Genomic DNA, 20,550 nt, shown 5'->3' with positions numbered 1-20,550 from the left:
TTCCAGAAGTCATTGTAATGGGAGCCATAGACGCACTCACTTGCATGACTAACATGCATGAAAGATTTCTTTCATCATGCATGTTGGAAGAATGTTTTGCTCACACACTTACCAACTTATCCAAGTTAGTAGAAGAATGAATCGAAGGATAGTCACGGGATTTCTTCGGCTGTCGCGATTAGCGGACCTAAATATGAAACAATTAACATGCATGAACGAGCACATACGCGGTAAACATGCATGAAGTATGGCAAAACCATCATGCATGTTTACAGAAGATTTTGAAAACTTCTAACATGCATGAACGAGGCCATACACGATCAGCTTGCGTGTGGTTTTATCATTTTTCGTGCGTGTTAGAAAGTTTCTTCATGTATGTATCTGCGTGTATGGGTTCCTTAATTGCAGGGTTGGCAAAAACCATGGTTTTTATTTAAAAAAAAAAAAAAAAAAACGGTTTTTTGGTTTAAACTAGTTTTTTTTTTTTGGTTTAAACCAGGTTTTTATGGTTTAAATAATTTCCTTTATATATTCATATCATATATGGACAGAAATAAGTTTGTTTCGCCTTGATGTTATTATGCAACAACCGGGTTATGCTGGAAGAGGTCACATAAGCTTAAAGCGGAATAAAAACCACTTCTCGAGTTACATCCGAGAGAAATTGTCCTCCATTTGAACTCGGAACCAGGACTAATTGGCCACAGATGCGATACGTCTGCCGACTCACTCACGAAGGAATCCTGATTAAAAAAATACGTTGTACTGATCTTTACATGCTTCTTAATATAACTGTCAAGAGTCATTTCACAAGGACAAAAAGATAAACAGTTGCACAAGTGAAACCATTACACAGAATTACATATGAACAATTTCAAAGTACTACGGAGTACAGAAGAACTAATTTAGTTCAAGTTAGTTAACAACGACTTTTATTGGTCCAAATTAAAGAAATACACCGCCTTAATCTGCATATCAATAAGAAAAGTGAATAAAAATACGAATTATTTGAGTCCACTTTGACTCAGACTCATTTATACATAAATAGATACCAAAGATACTTACTTCACTAAATGCCTCTCGTAGGGTCTGTATGACCCCCCCCCCCCACACACACAAATTACGGCATTTTCGATGTATTTTATCAATAGTAAACACTGAAACGAAACAATATTTAGAATTTTTCTTCGATTGCAATTACATAACAATAATAACAACTACAAAAAATCACAAAATAAACATTTATAAACTTATAAAAAAAAAAGTTGCTTTTGTAATATATAATCTTTTTGAGTAATGAATGGGGAATTTAGGTCTGAATATAATACGAATAATATACGGGAGTGAAACGTGATAACCCACAAATGTGTGTTCATCAAGATTTTACAAACACTTACACTTTTACGAACATTTTTTTGCTTTTTGGTTTAAACCACCTTGGTTTAAACCAGCCAACCCTGCTTAATTGGGTACGTGAATGTGCGGAAAGTTTTCCACGCAGCTTTGTTTGTTGGTGATTATCCAATTGTTACAATTACAAACTTAAGCTAAAATCACTGCAACGAGCTTTTTGGAATCACTGTACCGTTTCACGTTGTCATTCAACACACAAGGCGTTGAGTCATAGGGTGAAGTCAAAGGTAACGTACATGGAGCTGAATTTCACATGTAACGGAAGTTCATGAAATCCATTTTACATACATTCCTAAAAAATCTACTGATGTTTCATAGATCCCCATAAATCTTTGTTTCACGTCGTTGAAATGAGTTTTGGGCCAACACCCGCGCACACACACGACAGTCTTTGGAAAGTTTGTCAAGAGGAATGGAACAGATTTGATCAGAACTATGCTTCCGCGCAGTCTTCAGTAGAAACAGAAAGGCAAGGTGATAGCTAAAGACAAGGCTTGCAAATCAAGCACAACCGCTAGTGGCCTTGCGGTATTTCTTAAGCTGTTAAGAATGCCAAATCCGCTACCATAAACCCGAAACGACATTCTTTATAGCAGCAAAATTCTTAGAAATCATGGCTAACGCCAAGAGATGTGATTAAGGGAGGCAGTTTGTGTTTTAAAGATGATGGAAGCTACACCATTGAAAACTATTTAGTCATTAAATATCTCAATGTATAATAAAGTGAGTCATAGTGATATATTGTATGTTAAATACACTGGGTGTTACTATACTTTATAAAAGTCATTTTGGATTTTGTGTACGTGTTTAGGTACAAGACAATGTGGAGATGGTATCAGGGGAGTCGTTTATAACGGAATTATTGTGCATGTATGGTGTAGTCCCGGGACAGGAGCCTTTAAGAAATTGCGTAAATAAAGTTCAACAAAAGGGTCCTAAGAAATTTGAAGTTTATTAAAGTTTAGCCTCCCTTTTACAGCATCGAGGCTACATTTGATGTGTATGAGACGTGAATCTATAGTTTAAAGTAGAATCTGAAGCACCGTCATTAGCTCAGATTTCAATGCTCTCTCACAGGGGAGTGAACCCGGTATCACGTGCATCAAAGGCGCGCGCAGTAGCCACTGGACTAGCGAGGAGGGCAGAAAATATTAGAGGTGTGGTAAATAGTTACTATTGGGGTAAAGTAGGACAAAGAATGAGTGTGCTGAAATCATGAGAATTACGTGTTATGCATGGAATTGATATTAAGCTAACCAGAGGTCTTCAAGATGGTCTGAGAGATAATGATGATATATATAATCCTAACAGTTGGAGATAAGTCAAGAAGCACTGTTGATAGAAATAGTCTTCTTCATAGCCACATATACTTTATTCTTTTTACTAATAACAAAGATCTATTATAATTTAATATTGTTTTATTGCCAAAAATAATAGGCCGATCTAGTTTTGCATTACTGAAAAAATCTAGTATTGATGTTAAATGTTTAAATACATTTTTCAGGATCCTGAAGCTGGAATAATCCCTCGAGCGCTCAGTCATCTTTTTGATGAGTTACGTGTACAGCAAGTAGAGTACACAGTCCGTGTTTCTTTCTTAGAACTCTACAATGAAGAGTTGTTTGATTTACTCGCACCTGTGGATGATACGTCGAAACTCAGGTATTTATGAGACAATATCTCTTCTGAAGCATGGTTTAATGGATGACGCCATTGTATGATAATGTCATGATAAAGCAAGTTATGTTGTGATGAAAGAATGAGGGATGTGTGGAATGAGGAGAGAGAATGCATTTGTATTGCTATGCAAGGATCACATTATTAAAATATTAAAACTTGTGGGTAGTATAACATTTTCAGTAATTCAATATCATTGTCTGTCTTTAAGAAGTTGAAAACAAAAATATGTATTCTCATAGAGAGGATATTTGTACTCCGAAATTTTAAAGCAATAGTTACTTTTAAACAGAATATTAAGTTCATAATTTTAATGTAATAGAATCTCATAAAAGTAAATGACAGGAGACTTGTTACCTCAAAACATACAATTTTTCAAAGAAGTGAAAATGTGTAAATGCAGTGAATACCATGATGCGCAAGTTATAGTCTTGCGAGGTAAGCTAATTCCATTACACTATTCTAAAAAGAAGCATTAAAAAATATTAATAATAGTAGTACCATTTTGCAAATAATACATTTATGAACGAATACTTTTTTTTTTTTTTTTTTTTTAATCATCAAATTGTATTGATAATCCAAATTAAAAATTGAAGGCTGTAGCTTGAATGGAAATCAAAGGATATTCTGAAATCAGGAGCGAGTTTAAAGCTGGACGTTTATCAACTTCAACTATAGGATTAAATTTGGCAACGTTCATATAAGCTATAGGACAAAATAGGTGAAGCCGTAAGTCTATCAGGGATCAGAAATATTGAGGAATGTATGATTCAAATTGGAAACTCAAATCTTACGAGATAACAATGATTCACAATAACTAAATTTTGAAGGTAATATTTTGTTGGTTTGGCTAATTTGGTGTTTAACGTCCCTTTTAGCAGCGAAGCTGTATGAGACTTGGATCTACAGCTCCGCGTGGAATCCAAACCATATACCTCCCACCGGAAATCTAACCTGGGTCTCCCACGCCAAAGGCATGTATGCTAACCATATATAAACGAGGAAGCTTTTGTTTGATATATTTGAAGTTGCGGACATGAAGATGTTCAGTACATGATAAAATTTACTTGATAAAGGATCTCCCCTACTAAGATAGTGAAATCGACTCTTGAACCAAATTGGATCGATATTGATCCAAAATGTAACTTTTGACCTAAAACTAGCTCAAAAAAATTTCACCCCCCCTACCGAATTATCGTAACATACATGCTAAAAATTGAATTTTTAAAAAATTGGTGGGGGTGGTCGAAATATTTTGAAATTTCACAGATTGTAGATACTATGTAGGTGTAAATGTTTTTTTTTTTTTTTTAATATCGATGCGCATTTTCTTTGCGTGTTGAAAATTTCACAAAATCGGAAAAAAAAATTAAAGGTTGAACTTGTCGCTGATTTTTTTAAAATTTTTGTGTTATCCTTCGGTACAACATATTTTTTTTTTGGGGGGGGGGGAGGGACTGAAAGTGGTAGCAACATTGTCAAAAAGAAAGAAAACTGAAACAAACTTTTTTTGGTACAGTTTTTCGACCAGTTTTTTGACCTTCAAGGTCAAACATTTCTTTGCCAGAGTTCAGAATTTTCCTTTCAAGTTCCGGGAGATTTGCTTAAGCTTCTCTAGGTAAAATTAAAGGTCTTTGGAAAGGCAAATATAAAATCTTGCGGTGATACGGTAGTATAGTGGTTCCACGGCAAGAAACCACCCCATTTTCTGTGTATTCCACATAATATAGCAATTAGGAACATAGTATTTCTTTCCCAAGCGTGGAACATTATAAACGGAGAGTCACGTGGTAGCTGGTCATTGCAGCACATAGTCTATGAATTCATATTGTATAAACTTCGGAGTTTTAATTCAATTGGAATGAAAAATGCAGGATTTCTTGGCTTAGAGACAGAACACATTGTGTAGATCAATAGCTTAAGTTTCTTTTTTCTCTTTGATGCGTGAACCATTAATTCGATTGCCAACCCTGGTGCAGTTGCATATTATGTGTATACTGGTAGGTTTTTGTAGCATCTGCCTACAACAAAATATACTCGAATTAATTACATTGACTAGGTAACCGGCAAATATTAATATATGAATTGAAACAAATAATAAACTACGATAATGAATACAATACTCAATGTTGCAATTAGAAAGGAGAACATCACTGCTTAATGATATGTAGTGCCTATTGTAGAATAAAATGACGAAAGCAGAATTCTATTTCAGGATGTATATCGGTCACGAAGGCCAATAAAAAGTCACGAAATCAGAAAACGGTCATAAAAGTCACGAAATTTAGCTTTTGGATCGCGATTTTTTTATCTATACAAATATAAGTATAGACTTCTATAAAAAGTCAAAATTCACCACCAAAAATGTCTATGGTCGGCTTTAAACGCTACCAAATTGCAAGCAAAGCACACTGCTATCGCAAGCTTGAAAATTCGGCCCAATTCGCACCCAAATTCGCTCGTGAATATGTTACTAAATTTTATGATTTGGGAAGAAAAGGTCACGAAATTTCATTTTGGAATTTTAGTAGACACCTTGTATTTTGTGGATTTGTAAACGTTGGAATTTTTGTATCTTCACTTGCAGCGTTTGAAAATTGCTTCCGAGGTAGTTTATGTACATCTTTTGGGAAGAGGTGTCGTAAAACATCCGAAGTTGGAGTATGCAAATAATTCATAATAGATCCTTGGTAAAGGACCAAAAATTGTAACTTTCGTTAATTGCAGGCTATTTGAAGACTGCAGCAGAAAAGGCTCAGTGATCATTCATGGGCTTGAGGAAGTAACAGTTCACAATAAAAATGAGGTGTATGCAATTTTGGAAAAGGGCTCGGAAAGGCGACAGACAGCTGCGACGCTGATGAATGCACACTCGAGGTAAGTTATAACATTCCTTTTTAGTCACCTCACTTGAAATTTTTGGATGAAAACAAGAGTAGATTTGTGTTTTAGTTGTTCATACTTCATTCTTTACATTATTTTGTGTTTGAAAGTTCGGATTTTTTTAAACTTTCGAGCGAAGATAGAGAAGAAAGTATGGTAATAGTGAATAAATTTAATTCGAGAGATTTCAACGGATTTATATGTTTCATGCCCCGATATACCGAAAAGGTGAATTTGGTGTCTGTTCGTCCTTCCGTTAGTTCGTCCAGGTACCGGTATATTACGCACTTGGAGGCCATATCTCTAAACATATCTGTACCAAATTTGAAACTTGAGGTTTTTATGATCCATTTTTTTTTATCCTTTCTTTCGAATGTTTTTCTTCCAGAAATAAGAATAATTTACTTGAAGGTTTAAAAAAAATCATCAAAAACTGCCCTAATGACCGTTTATATTTCATAAATTAGTATTTTATTAACAACATGCTATAAGTAATATTTCCTGAAAAAATCGAGGATAGAGCTAGTTTAGGGGATAAGTTCTCTTCAGCGAGTTTTTTTTTTTTTTTTTTTTAAGTACTCGAATGATTTTGCTTATATTTTGTAAGTAGGTATTTCTTGGGGAAAAAAAATGTACAACGGATAGTTTAGAGGGCGAGTTTTTTCATACAGTTTTCTCGAATAAATTTCATACGTTGTGCTGTTCATATTTCAGTAACAACCCTACAGTATGACATAAATAATTTCTCGTAGAAAAGTCTACATGTAGTTTCTTTTTAAGGTTTTTTTTTTTTTTTTTGTAGTCTTGTTTCAAGAATTCTTTGATATTTTATTAATAACCCTACAATAGTATTTTATTTCTCATAAGAAATTGACAAGGCTAATTGACTTTTTTGTTTTAGACAATTTTCTCAAATACGACTCATGCAGTTCTGTTCATATTTCAGTCCTTTTCACTTTCTAGCTTTTTGGAACTTTTTCAGTCAACTTCCCGTTTCATACAATGGATCTATCAGTGGATCCATTTTTATCTTTTTCCACGAAACTCCATCTGCTATCGATCTGGTAACACTATTACGTAACCACGTGTCCCTGTTTTCCAACATGACACCCAGTAGAACGTTCCACAGTTTTCCTTTTTTCTTTAAAATAAAGAAAGAAATCTTTTTACTACTCCCTCTTGCTAGTGTTTTAGCAAAAGATCTTACAGTGTAACGTTTTTTAATGTGTGTGTGATGGTGTTGAAGAAGGAATAGAAATTTCTTAACTAGCAAATAGTGAGAATATAATCTCACAGGTTAAAAAGAAAGGAAAAAAAGTTAGTGTAAAATCTTTTGCTAAAACGCTTCATAAGATACTTAGGATAAGAAAAATGAGGAGAAATAAGAAATAGAACAGAGAAAATGCTTTGAAGTGTCCAGGTGAACACCATGTTGGAATGCAGCGTTATGTTCTATATATTATACGAGAGTTGGAAATTTACCAGTCCTAACCCTGCTGTAAAAACTCAAAGTAATTCAACCAGATAATGCTGTTGTAGCTGTCCTATCTTACCTGAGAGCGAATGAACTTTTTCACTCTCTGCACATGCACAGGGACGAGAAGACTAAGGTGATCAATCGATGTAGTGTAACATACTATTTAAGAACAAGCGAGTGCAATTTCTACGTTATTATCGACAAGTCGGTAGTATATGATTCGTAAGTTAGCCCAGAAGACGCTTCCTACATGTGATTGCTATATATTTTGAATGAATCTTCGGAAATGTGACAGAGAGCATTACGATGTGTCCTGTCCGTTTCGAACGAAATACAGAAATATCAATGATACAAGGCGTTTGGAGAGCGTAAATGAAAATTACATTTTTATTATGGCGAATGCATCATGGACAAGATGAAGAACTACCAAGTTGACCAAATTTCAATACGAATTTTCAGTTTTGGGTCAGTTATAAATATGTACATGTAAAGCTAGTCCTAAAACAACTATGATAAATATATGTAACAGTGGAAACGCAAGGAAATGTATGTGTCTTACACAATCTACTCATCGTAACCACTTCGGGCGGCCTTACACGTAGCCGTTCCTACAATTACTAAATATATTATATATCCACACTTGCTGTGAATCTTGTAGCTGAATTATCGGAGTCTGGCTGGTGCTTAGGGGGTATCCGACCATGTTCCAAACTTATTCAATAGAGTTTAAATCCATAGACTTAGCACTCCACGGTAGAAGGCGTATACAGTATATAGAGTAGAACATGTTGAGCTGTCTTGATAGTATGGAGACTCGTTGTCTTGTTTGACGACATTCAAATTGCCAGCACCATACAATCCACAGACATTATGATGAACCTTTCTTCTACGATGACCGGTGTGCTGAAATCTTTTAAGTTAATATCATCATGCCCTATATTTAAAAAATCAACCCAAAGTTAGATCTGTTATATAGGGAATAATCAGCACACTGTAAATTCGTGTGTTGGGCATTCCCTATACGGTTATGAATAAAAATAACATAAAAATGGAAGTTTTTCAATCGTTATTTATTTCATCAGGTACTCGACACGAAATATTTTGCACTTATTAGAAATCATATCCGAAATTCTTAGTTTGGAATGAAACAACAAAAATCGATAGGAGTTGCTATACTTTCCATAGTTATTTTCTTGAAACATTGAAGCGGGTTCAAAGCTGCAACAGCAGTATTTAGTAAATATCCTTCCGAATCTGTCAAATTTTATTCCTTTGTATGCATACCATAGTATATTTTTTTCCTTATATTTTTGCCTGTTTAATGTGTAGTAGAGCAAAAATCCACGAATTGTAAGTGTGTAGAGCACAAATGGTGAGTTTTGACCTGTGTTGTTTCTGTTATTTGGAATACAGTATATGCACATACAATATAGTGCTATATTTTAACGCCTTGTATTTCCTTTTTCTTTATAGTCGATCTCATACGGTATTTTCCATCACTATCCATATTAAGGAGAATTCTGTAGATGGAGAGGAACTACTGAAAACAGGAAAATTGAATCTGGTGGATTTAGCAGGTAGTGAAAATATTGGCCGTTCTGGAGCAGTCGATAAGAGAGCTCGTGAAGCAGGAAATATTAACCAGTCACTACTCACTCTGGGTCGAGTTATTACCTCGCTTGTAGAAAGAGCACCTCATGTTCCCTACAGGTTGGTATTGTAGAACGAAAGTTACATGATAATATGTTTGTAAATATAAGAAACTAGCAGAAATTTCTGTTCTTCGCATGGAAAGAATCAGGTTTAATAAACACAGAACCGGAAATTTGGATATTGTAGAAATTACCTTTTTCAGCTTTAGATAGAGCATTTTCGAAAACTGCAACACACATTTGTTCATTTTTAATGAAGACTATACACCGAATTTCTTACCTTCAACTTAAACGAATTCTCCCATTGGACATTTTCTGAATAATTAAATAGATACTTTAATATTAGAAGAATTGACCACTTCCCCTAAGAGCGGAATTTTTGAAAATTCTGAAACTCTTTTCAGTTATTTTTAGTGAGGAGTTCATATACAGTTTCATGTCCTAATTTGAGGGATTAATGAACCACTGTATTCTTTTTTAAAAAAAATAAATAAATGATAAATAAAAGGGACTTTCCTTTACCCCTTCTTGGAATATTATATTCCAAAACATTTTTTTATATCTTGCTTTCGTGAAAAAAGAAGTTTCTGTTCAAATTTTACGTTTCTATCTATAGTAGTATGTCTGGAGGTTGATGAATGAGTCATTTTTACTCTTTTTTTATGTAGTGTAAATTTTGTGAAATGATGTAGTTTCAAGTACCAAATTAAACTGCGATTATCATGTATATTCTTATCTAATAAAGACGAAAATTCGAACAGATGCAGTTGTCCTATTTTAAATAATTAATGATGACCACTTATTTTCTTGATTTTTTTTTAAGACAAGTGAAGAGAGAAGAATTAAAAAGAGTAAAAGACAACTAAACAAACATATTTAAATATTTTCTTGAAGGCAGGACATAATCGCTCATGAAATAACCAACTTGACTTCAGATAACTTAAAAATCAACTATTCTCAAACAGAAGAAAAGATTAAATTTTCATTACATTGAAAAAGAAGATACTGAAGGATTTTTTTTTTTTTTTTTTTTGTAAGGGAGAGGGGTTGATAAGTTTGACTTGTACATACAGATATATTGGTATTTCATCCCAAACCAATTACCGGGTGTTAAGAGACCCCATTTTTTTTTTTTTTTTTTTTCATCATGGCATACAGAGAGGGAAATATACTATTCCAGAAGACAAACTATCATTTTACTAGTACTTTATTGATTGATTGGTTCGTTAATTTTGCTTTACCTCAGGGATGTAATGGAGGTTTACGGGGGTATACTGCGTATACACACCTAATATTTTTCTAGTTCAACGTATATTCACTTCAAAATTGCAATGTATAGGTAATATGCTAATTTTTGAAAACTGTCGAGAGTATATCTACGAAAAATGCTGACAATACATCACTTCTTTATGTCCTTTCGGAGTATCAGTGGATGGAACCTGTTTTGATGTTTTACTAACTACACCGAGACTTGAACTCAGTGGAGTCGATGGAGGCAGATCATCATGCAAGAGATCCTTGTATAGTGTCCCCGCGTGGCGTAGTCGCTAACACTTTCACTTTTCTCGTCTTTGGTGCTAATGGTCCCGGGCTCGATTCCCGGTGGTGACATTCGGCAGAAAAGATGTAAGAATTTTTTTTTTTTGCCAGGTGTCCTGAGTGATGTTTTTTTTTTTTTTTTTTTTGTGATTTTTCCTCATTCACACTAGGCAACTGGCGGAGTAGTACCTAACATAGGTCCGAGGCTGTTTCCTTCCTTCCCTTTTTTCCCGGATAGTGGGTACTCTCAGAGGGACGTCATCCCTCATACGTGACGGGCTTATGGTAATATATGCATGTAATACCTAGAAATGTGTATTTATAAATAAATAAGATCCTAAGACAACTACGCTACGGCAGTGGTTATACTAATATTCTAACAATTATTGTATTAGTTCAAATTTTGAAAGATAAATTGACCAATTCTTGAATGCTCTCTTCATAATTGAGTTACTGCTCCTCCTCCTCTTCTTCTTCTTTATTATTATTATTATTATTATTATTATTATTATTATTTACACCTTGAGTTTTTTCTTGTTATATATTTGAACACATGATTCTTGGAATTCTTGATAATTTTATCGTTGAATATTTTTAAAAAAATTGTTGGCATGATGTAATAACCTCTATGTCTGAGAAACAGCTGAAATCGTTCAAGCCGTTATGGATTGATGGTAGGGCGCTTAACGAATTCGACCTTCGTTTGTGTATAGTTTATATAGTGATTGTATTTCCTCTGTTTATTATAATTCTCCTTAGCGTTTATTTGCATTCATCATTGCTTTCATTATCTTTAGAGCATAAACGTGAAACTCTAGAAACAGAACATATTTCATATTTAATTCTATTAGAGATTTATCTGTTTATACAAGAATTATTGTTTACATTGTAAGGGGGATTGTATTCTAGTACTATTCAGTTGTCTGTTTGCTTCTTGAAAATTAGCTTGAAATTTGCGGGAAATTATATTACCTCAATTTATACGTACGGTTTGAAAGGTTTATAGATAGTTCTTAACTGCAAAATATATCTGTTGCAGAGAATCGAAATTGACTCGTTTGCTTCAAGATTCTTTGGGCGGCAGAACCAAGACTTCTATTATCGCTACTATTTCACCTGCGTCGATGAATTTGGAAGAAACTCTCAGCACTCTTGACTATGCTCACAGAGCGAAGAACATCACGAATCGACCTGAGATCAACCAGAAAATGTCGAAGAAGACGCTGCTGAAGGTAAGTACATTATTTAATCTTTCTTATCCTTTACTTATATATTGTCATTGTGCGTGCTTCCTTTTCCAGATGATATGGACTTATCCGATTCGTTCATATTTGAACCTTACAAATTTCTAGAAGGCTATTTTCTTCATGAGTTTCTATTTGTATTTCGTAGCTATTTTTTTTTTTTCCGTTACTGAAGAAACTTTAATGCAGAAGGTTTACTCGTACTCCGAATAATAGTAGTATACTGATGAACAAAAGTGCAAAAAATACGATAAACTGTACTCGTTATTGCCTTTGTATTTATATATATTTTTCTTAATTTCAATTTACATACCCAAGGAGGCTTTTATTTCGTAAAGGTAAGTACGTGAAATATCACTTATATTTTTTCAGTTTCTGTTAGGACTAATCTTTTTTGATAGATATGCATCTTTTTTAGATATGCAGACTTTTATTTTTCAAATAAAACAAAAAGTGTCTTTAACAAGAGTGGGATTGTTATCCTTTTTGAGTTCGAAGCTGGCGTAGATAAGTAGTCAGATTCTTGCTTTGTAATCTGGATTCAAATGTCACAGGTGGATATTTTTAGTATGACTTTTCCAGAGTTTCTCTGTCCTACCGACCAGTACTAGGATGGTTCCGTTAATGTATATAAAATACGGCTTTAAAAAAATCCTTGGATTTGGGTAAGTCGTTTCCGGCAGTTTGCTCAAAATATATGACAATATATATTCTAAAATATCATATTTCCAGAAACTTAAGAAAAAGAAAACTACATTTCCTGTACAGTTTTATGATGAATTGAAGTACTACGATTTTAGAGATATACATCACTCAAAGAAATTACATGTATAAAGAAAATCTTACCGATCTATAAAATACAACTCTTGGTCTTTTTTTTTCTGTTAATCAATTACTAACAACTAGTAATAAACATGAATATTTTTTATCCTTGTGGCTCTTACTGCACACTTTATTAATTTTGTATTTTTTTAAATGTACATTACGGTAATCACCAACTCAGGCGTCAACTGTCAATGTTTCGTCATTTCAGCATTTAATAATGGATCTACATCTCAGTACGCGTCTATTTGAGATTCCTCTTGCAGTAACAATAATGGAAGTATCAGCTGCGTACAGTTTGTTTGCTTCATCTTGTATACCTTAATTCTTTCGATGCGTTTTCGTTGGCTCCTCTTCTTGCACAGTGCAGACAAAAAGTAGATGAAATATCTGCTCAACAACAAGAACGTTTATGATTGGTTGTTTAAGGTGCACTGTCTAATCAGAGGTCGGCTCCGATCCTTTCAAGGCAAATGGTTGTTTAAGGCAGGGCATTTTTTAAGCTACCTTTTGGTATCCAAATGGATACCCAGGCCCAGCAGTTTGGATACCCAGTGCACTTCTTAAATATTCAAATTAGTGGAAAAGTACTTGAACAATAAATTACTTGAATTACTGTAAATTTAAAATTACTTCAATATACTTTCGTTTTGTGGCTATTTTCCCTAATTTGATGCCTTCACAGTGACATTTTTAGATTTCAAGAGATTATTTTGGACCAAAGTGAAAGGCGAGGGGACTAACTTTCAATAAGCACCTCGGGTAGGGAGAGGGCGTCAATAGAGGGTGATTGTCAGGAGGGTGAGAGTGTCAGTTGAGGGTGAGTGTGAGGGAGGTGAGGGTTCATAAAATTAATTATCTTGCAATTCTTCATTTCTGGAAATATGTTAGAAAAGGTAATATAGTTTTTTTCTTAGAATTAATCGTCGTTCACAGAAAATTGTCATATTACATCAGTTTCATACGCTTTTCATGGGCGAAGACAAGATGTTTCTCATAGCTTTATTACTTTTCTATATTTATATATTTTCACTTTATAAAAATAATAATTACGAAATATATAAAAATATCTACTGCAAGTTTTTGGCTACCGAAAATTTCAAAGTTTGACGAAAGTAACCCATTAAAAATACTAGAAGTACTCAGGAATTTTTTTTTTTCATATATTCGTTCAGAAGAGAAACTAATAAATATTCATATATGCATTCATTCTGAAATTGTAACTAAGAAAAAGCTTTATTTCTTCTAAGAAAAATATATATAAGAAAAGTACAAAGCTGCAACTGCAATAAATAACTTTATATTTAATTATCAAATAAAAAGATATTACCTGCTTTTGGCTATATACGTACTTTTAGACTTCCAAACTACGCTATGCATATGAAAGGGAAGTCTTATAGAACGTCTGTGTCCGTCTGTGTGTCTGTCTGTCAACAGGTATCACATCAAAATCGGTAAGAGGTATTGACAAGCGGTTTTCGGGAATCGATCCAGCATCTCAATAATAGGTTGCATCTCCTTCAACAACCTCCTACTTAACAGGTACCCTCAAATCACCTTGGCAGTCAATCTGTTAAACCGGAAGTGGTAGAAATCGGAAATTTCCGGTTTCAAATTAAAGACCACGAGTAAAAAACGGTAATAGCGATCGGCAAACTGTTTTCGGAAATAGGTGGATATGAAAGGAACCACCTTATCTCCTGCATTTCTACTAAAACTGGAAGTGGTAGGATCCACTACTACTTCAGGTTTCAATATTTATTTTCATAAACTTAAAAGGGTAAGAACTATCGACAAACTGTTTTCGGGAATCAATTCTGCATTGCCAGAATAGGTTCCATCTCTTTCAACAATCTTACTTAAACGGGAAGTAGTAGAAGTCGAACATATCTGGTTTCAACAAACATATTCATAACCAGAGATGGTCATCCTCCCTCATTTTGCCCTCATGAGGGCCGCCCTCACCCTCACCTCACCCTCATTTTGTAGTTGAGGGTGAGGGCGGTAAAGTAGTTGAGGGTGAATGTGAGGGAGGATAAGTGAGAGGGCGTCAGTGGAGGGTGAGTGTGAGGGCGTCAATGGAGGGTAAGTGTGAGGGCGTCAGTGGAGGGTGTGTGAGAGGGAGGGTGACGGGAGGGCATCAATGAAGGGTGAGGGTGAGGGAGGGTTAGGAAAATGACCATCTCTGGTAATCACTATATTGGATCCGCCGTCTTAAATTTTGTAATTTTGATGTCAGATTCTGCATCAGGTTCGATTTGCCATATTTGGTAACTGGCATCGCTGCTTTCTTTTGCTCATGATCGCGTGGCTTTAAACTACTCAATTTCTGTGCTTTAAATGTCAACTGTGATTCTGATGACTTTTGAATACACCTCAACACACATTTTCCAAAGAAAATATTTTATATATAGAAAGACGTTTGATAAATGAACCACAAAATATAAATATGTTCATTGAGCGCCAAAATGAATATGCACTTTTAATTTACACAGTTCAACTGTCCTTATCTAATGTACAATAAAACTCCCCTCCACCCCCCATGATCTATTACTATAATTAAATATCATATTCTAACTTCATTTGACAGACGACTGTTCATTTATATATAAAAATTCTTGGGTGACAAATTGTACCTAGAAAAGTACCCTTGGTACTTGGATCAGTACCTGAGGGGCCGCGGTGGCTCAGTGGTAGAGCGTTCACCTCTGGTGCTTGGGGTCTTGGGTTCAAACCCTGCTCCCGCCAAGTGAACTTTGAGGTGGACAAACACCGTGTGCGTGGGTTTTCTCGGGGTTCTCCCGTTTCCTCCCACTTTCTTCATTCCACCATTTTCATTCATCTTTCATCACCGTCTCCTTTAGCCTAACCGTGGGACGTAAAACTCAAAAATTTCATTTTGATCAGTACCTGTACCTAGGTACATTGGCCAGCTAGTACCTAATACCTGTACCCAGGTACAGTTTTAGTCAGTACCTTGTACCTGTACCTAGGTACAAAAAATGGGTACCTAACCCAACACTGCAGGTTAGTTATCTATCATCCATCAAAAGAAATGGATAAACTGATACTTTCAGGCTGGCGAGAAACCTGGAAACCCGGAAAAGCTCAGGATATTTGCGAGAACAATGAAAAATCAGGGGAGTGAAGGAATTTCGAGGAATGAGATTTGATAAACATTTAAAATGAAAATTGTAAGATGATTTCAGATGTTTTTGGCCTTTAGTTGCCAACTTCAAACTAAGAAACTTACATGTGTTTTTCACTAATATATAACCAGGGATTTTGCTAGACCCGACCTACACGCCCCACAAATCTTTGTACACGCTCCCAGTGTAAATAATTTTTAGTGGAGTGTTTGATTGGGGTTATTGAGAGTGTGAAAGCATCTCAGTTTGCGGAAAGTGATGGTAGAATTCTTGATAAGATAGTGATATAATTACTTCGTAACATTCAATTTACCGTAGAAAGTAAATTTACACAACTTACCAAAGAGATAGAGCCAAAACGTTCTTGTGTGTGGATCCAGAAATGGTCTATGTGCGTAAGTTGCAGCAATTCTCTGTGCTCGCCACGTTAGTATTCCTTTTGTGTTATGCTTTTTTTCAGTTAGTTATATTGGTATAGATCAGTTGAAATGATAAGAAACTACTTCTAAAGCTGAATGCACGAAACGCCATAACCGAAAGAAAAGTCCCTATATACAACAGAGGCAGTTAAGAAACGTTTCTCCTATTCAAAGTATCCGTAGATTACGAGAACAGATAATGGTTAGATTTATGAAATATGTTGTAAGTATGCTGTAATCGAAACAGGACCTTGGATAACCGAACATATAAAATTGTCTGTATCAAAGAAATTATATACAGAGAAACACGTGCGGAGTCTTCTCATACAACACAATTCATGCGAAGAAAATGGATTCCAAGAACTCCCTTTCAGTAGTTACTCAAGTTTTTGAATATTCGAATGTATGGTTGAATGATGATAAATTATCAATAGAATCTCCACTGTTCCTCGCATATTATCTTTTTAAAGTGAAATCTCCCACACAACTTCAAATTTTCCAAATCTCATTATAGTAGCAGCTTCAGTAATCAAGTCTGGCATCTGAAGAAGTACATCATGAAAGCATCGAAAAGAAGCCATCACTTATCAGCATATACCCAAACATCAGTGGTTAAAGCATTTAGGAAAGCTGTTGATGAAGAACACCTTAAGGAACTTAGACAAATTCTCAATAATGGCTGACGAATGCAGGAACATCAATGGTGCAGCAGTATTACAGAAGGTTGGTCGCTTTGTATCCGACTATTTTTGACGGATACTCACCATAAGAGATACCACGCCGCCACCACCGATCATGTTCTGTTGGACTCCCATCATTGTGGACTATCACACAGCATCGCAGTTTCCATTGTAGCAAGCCCTGGCGCAGGACAGGCATGGGAATTCTGTCCTACTCCTCCATGTAAGCTTTTCATAGACCATCCAGGATGCTCGGGCATTGATGTTGGAGACGACGTTTCTACAGTCCAAATGCGCAAAATTGATTGGACTTGTATCTAGGCTTTTCACAGGAATGTCTTCAAACTGAATGACTAGAATTTCGAATCCATCTGTAATTTCCTGATAAAAACTTAGTGATATACTGGCGGCATAACTCGAAGCCTTGTTCCTATTGATCATCACCTGGTTCGCGTCCAATTGTGGGATGTCTCTCCGATAGATAGGTGTCAGAATGGATTCTTGGAAGTATCTTGCATTCCCCTTCACGTTTTTGTCCACCTTGCTTATCAATTTCCCTCATATCCGAATCCCGTAACAATAATAAAGTCACAAGGATAAACTGTTCCTGCACTGACGAACAAAGTCAATGTCACGGTATGTAATCACCCGAATGAAACCACCAGCAGTGAGACAGACATATGATTCATTCATTGTGTTAACTTCATTCCATTTGGAACCCGCCAGGTGCTAATAATGCAATATTAGTTGTTATACACTCACAGCTACATATTTAGTTACTTTTCATCAATAGTTATACATTTGTAATATATTAATGATGATGTATCTCATAAGTTTTCCTGTCGTAAAAATGATGCAGCAATTTGCGAATATTTGTGGTATATGAGTTTAAATAAAGTTTCATCTTCTTAATCATTCTTTGGGCCAAATTTTTATATCATTTTTCAGTGCCAATACGAAATGCCCGAGGTATTATAAAACAATATTGTTTCATACAAGACGTGCAATAAAATTTTGTAACTGGAATGCAGCTTTTGAAGGGGCACAAGAATTTCTTTGGGGATGGAGGACATGTTATGGAGACACCCTTGTAGCACTCCTCCAAAGAATACTGGTTTCTTTATTTAGCAACTCGCAGTGAAATGAGTGAAAACAAAGTAGTACGGTTAAAATTTGCGTTTCAGTTTATCGTAACACAATATTCATTTGTTTCCAGTACACTGTGGAAATAATGAAGTTTCATGATATGCAATTCCTGTTTCAGAATCAACATCTTCATACCTTTATGTGGGGAAAAAGTCGTAAATAGGATCTCCATCATGTTCATATGTGTTGCTATTCTATAACTTGTTTACCACTAAAACCCTTGAGTTTTGGAACTAGGGGGGTAAACAGCTTTCTTACAGCTGACATGTGATTATCACGTTTTACATTGAATGAAGGAAACTGATCCAAGGGATCTAGCATGTCTTAAATGTTATGCGGGATGAAATATTTTGGATGTTGATACTGAAACACAAATTCGGTAGATACAACAATAAATAAATAAGCAACGTGGTGGTTAGAGGGTTCTTCCGTTTCCTCCCTTATTTACATTTCTTTTGTTCTGATGTCATTAATTTAGTAATTACCCTCTCGTATTTGCGACATTAAACCAATGATATAATGTGAAGTATAAATGTTAAGCAACAAGCTTTCATCTGCCAATAACCGTAAGGCGTCCTCAGGCATTATGAAATTACGAATTTGCAATGATTTATTTCTTTCCCTATGTAAATATAGTAAAGTGAGTGAATTTCGAATACCTAATATGTCTATATTTCGAGACGGAAATGAAAACAAACCTTTGTCAGACGTTGATTATTTATATACTGATATGTTTTGTTTAATAATTATTGTTGTCCGGTGGATAATAGATTGTTTGTAAGTAACAGCATAAAACACACACTTAAAAAAAGAAACTGAATAATGGTGCCCTAATATCGGATAAGTGTGTTCCAAATATCGGATGACAATATATAATTGGAGTGTATACTTGTAGGTAAAGTCTAAAATAAGGTACGAAAACATGTGTATTCAAGTTATATTTCACATGCAAAGATACAAACTTGTACAACTTATATTTCACAAACTGCTATATACTCTACGCAAAGATCACATAGTACGATTTCCATTGGTCATCACATCATCTACCCCAGCAAAGAGTTCATGAACCCAGCGAATGCACTTAGTACAGCCGATCCTTCCTCGTTCACACTTGTCTTCGTCATCCGTCGCTATTAAGCGGAACGATTCACACGACTCTGTAAACTCATCAAAATATGGGCCATCTTTAATGTCTTTTGGGTTTGATGCTGGTCATATTTTCCAAAAGACTGGATCCGCTTCGAACAACTTTGGTAGACTTTTTGGATTGAATTCTCGTCTTCTCAACAGACTTCATATCCAAATTTGTTTCGACCAAAGATTGTTGGAATTGCTTTTTACTTTGGAGACATCTTTTATATGGATATGAAGTGATTACGGTAGCGTACCTGTTTTCATGTTTTTCGAGGATGTTGAAGGTGGGTCTAACATTAGTGGCGGAGAAAGTTAGAACAGGGAATGAAGTCTTGCAGTCGAAGAAAGACTTTCATCAGAATTGTTCGATTTAGATGTGACATTTGGGTCTAACGTACGTCTGGCTACCGTCAACGAGTAACAAGAACTCTGCGTCGGTAAATGTTTGTATTGTAAGGCACACTACCACATCTTTGGAAACAATTTACAGCTACCTCCTTTGATGCAACTTTTATGTAAACTTTTCCTTTCAAAGGTGCAGTTTGATATGACGTAACAGGACGAAAAGCATGGGATAGCAACCAGTTTCCCGCTTCTATTGCGTAGTAATGTTTGAACGGGAATATAAAGGTAATATCCAGTGGTTGTAATTCATGGGTCAAATGAGAGGAAGGCAAATATGAACATCATGCTCCCGTCCTACGTCTATCACATCGAGATTGCGAGTATGTGTGAAGTGCCCATGTAGAATGAACACTACAGGTCTTTCAGAAGTGGGTTGCACGAAATCAATTATAAGTTTAATTTTAGTTTTCTTAGTTCCCTTGTAGTTAAATCATGTCGTTACTGTCTTCGATGCGGAAGACCTGGGGTCTAGAAACACGTCTTATATAACTCAATTAACAAAATTAACCAACGCTACTATTACGTATAAGCGTTACCTACAAATAGCTTTACAGCACAACCATACGAAGACAGACGCAAGGCTGTTGAGAAAGAATACTGTGACTCATGATGCAAACAAATCGAATGCCTGCATGTCCCATATAGTATAGTATAGTATACTTATCTTCTTCGTGAGCATGTGTCGAGCTACCGAGTGGTCTCTTCTTAAATTGTCATACATGTTAATAAGGTGGTTGCTGTCTTTTTCGAGTTTTTTTTTTTTTTCTACAAAATAACACTTCTCAGTTTCTGAATTTCTCAGCTGTGAACAGTTTCGAAAATAAAACCATGAACTTGGGTGATAGTGGAGAATTGGAATGCTTGGTTTATAATTTTGCTACAAGTTTTCAACGAAATTACTCATTGTCAC

General features: G+C 35.2%; 1 protein-coding gene across 1 annotated transcript in view; it reads left to right on the top strand.

Moving 5' to 3' along the window:
* Positions 1 to 20,550, top strand: part of LOC145692444 (kinesin-like protein Klp61F) — a 273,603-nt gene that overhangs the window by 27,104 nt on the left and 225,949 nt on the right. Inside the window, exons 4-7 of the mRNA XM_081767753.1 lie at positions 2,918 to 3,075; positions 5,818 to 5,967; positions 8,924 to 9,160; positions 11,681 to 11,873. Of these exons, the coding sequence (XP_081623879.1) occupies positions 2,918 to 3,075; positions 5,818 to 5,967; positions 8,924 to 9,160; positions 11,681 to 11,873 (738 nt within the window). The remainder of the gene's footprint in view (positions 1 to 2,917; positions 3,076 to 5,817; positions 5,968 to 8,923; positions 9,161 to 11,680; positions 11,874 to 20,550) is intronic.

Source organism: Thermobia domestica, chromosome 1 (genome assembly GCF_964235325.1).
Source record: "Thermobia domestica chromosome 1, izTheDome1.hap1.1, whole genome shotgun sequence".
NCBI lineage: Eukaryota > Metazoa > Arthropoda > Insecta > Zygentoma > Lepismatidae > Thermobia > Thermobia domestica.
Note: the sequence above shows the minus strand (reverse complement) of the source record. Positions and strands in the feature narration are given on the sequence as shown.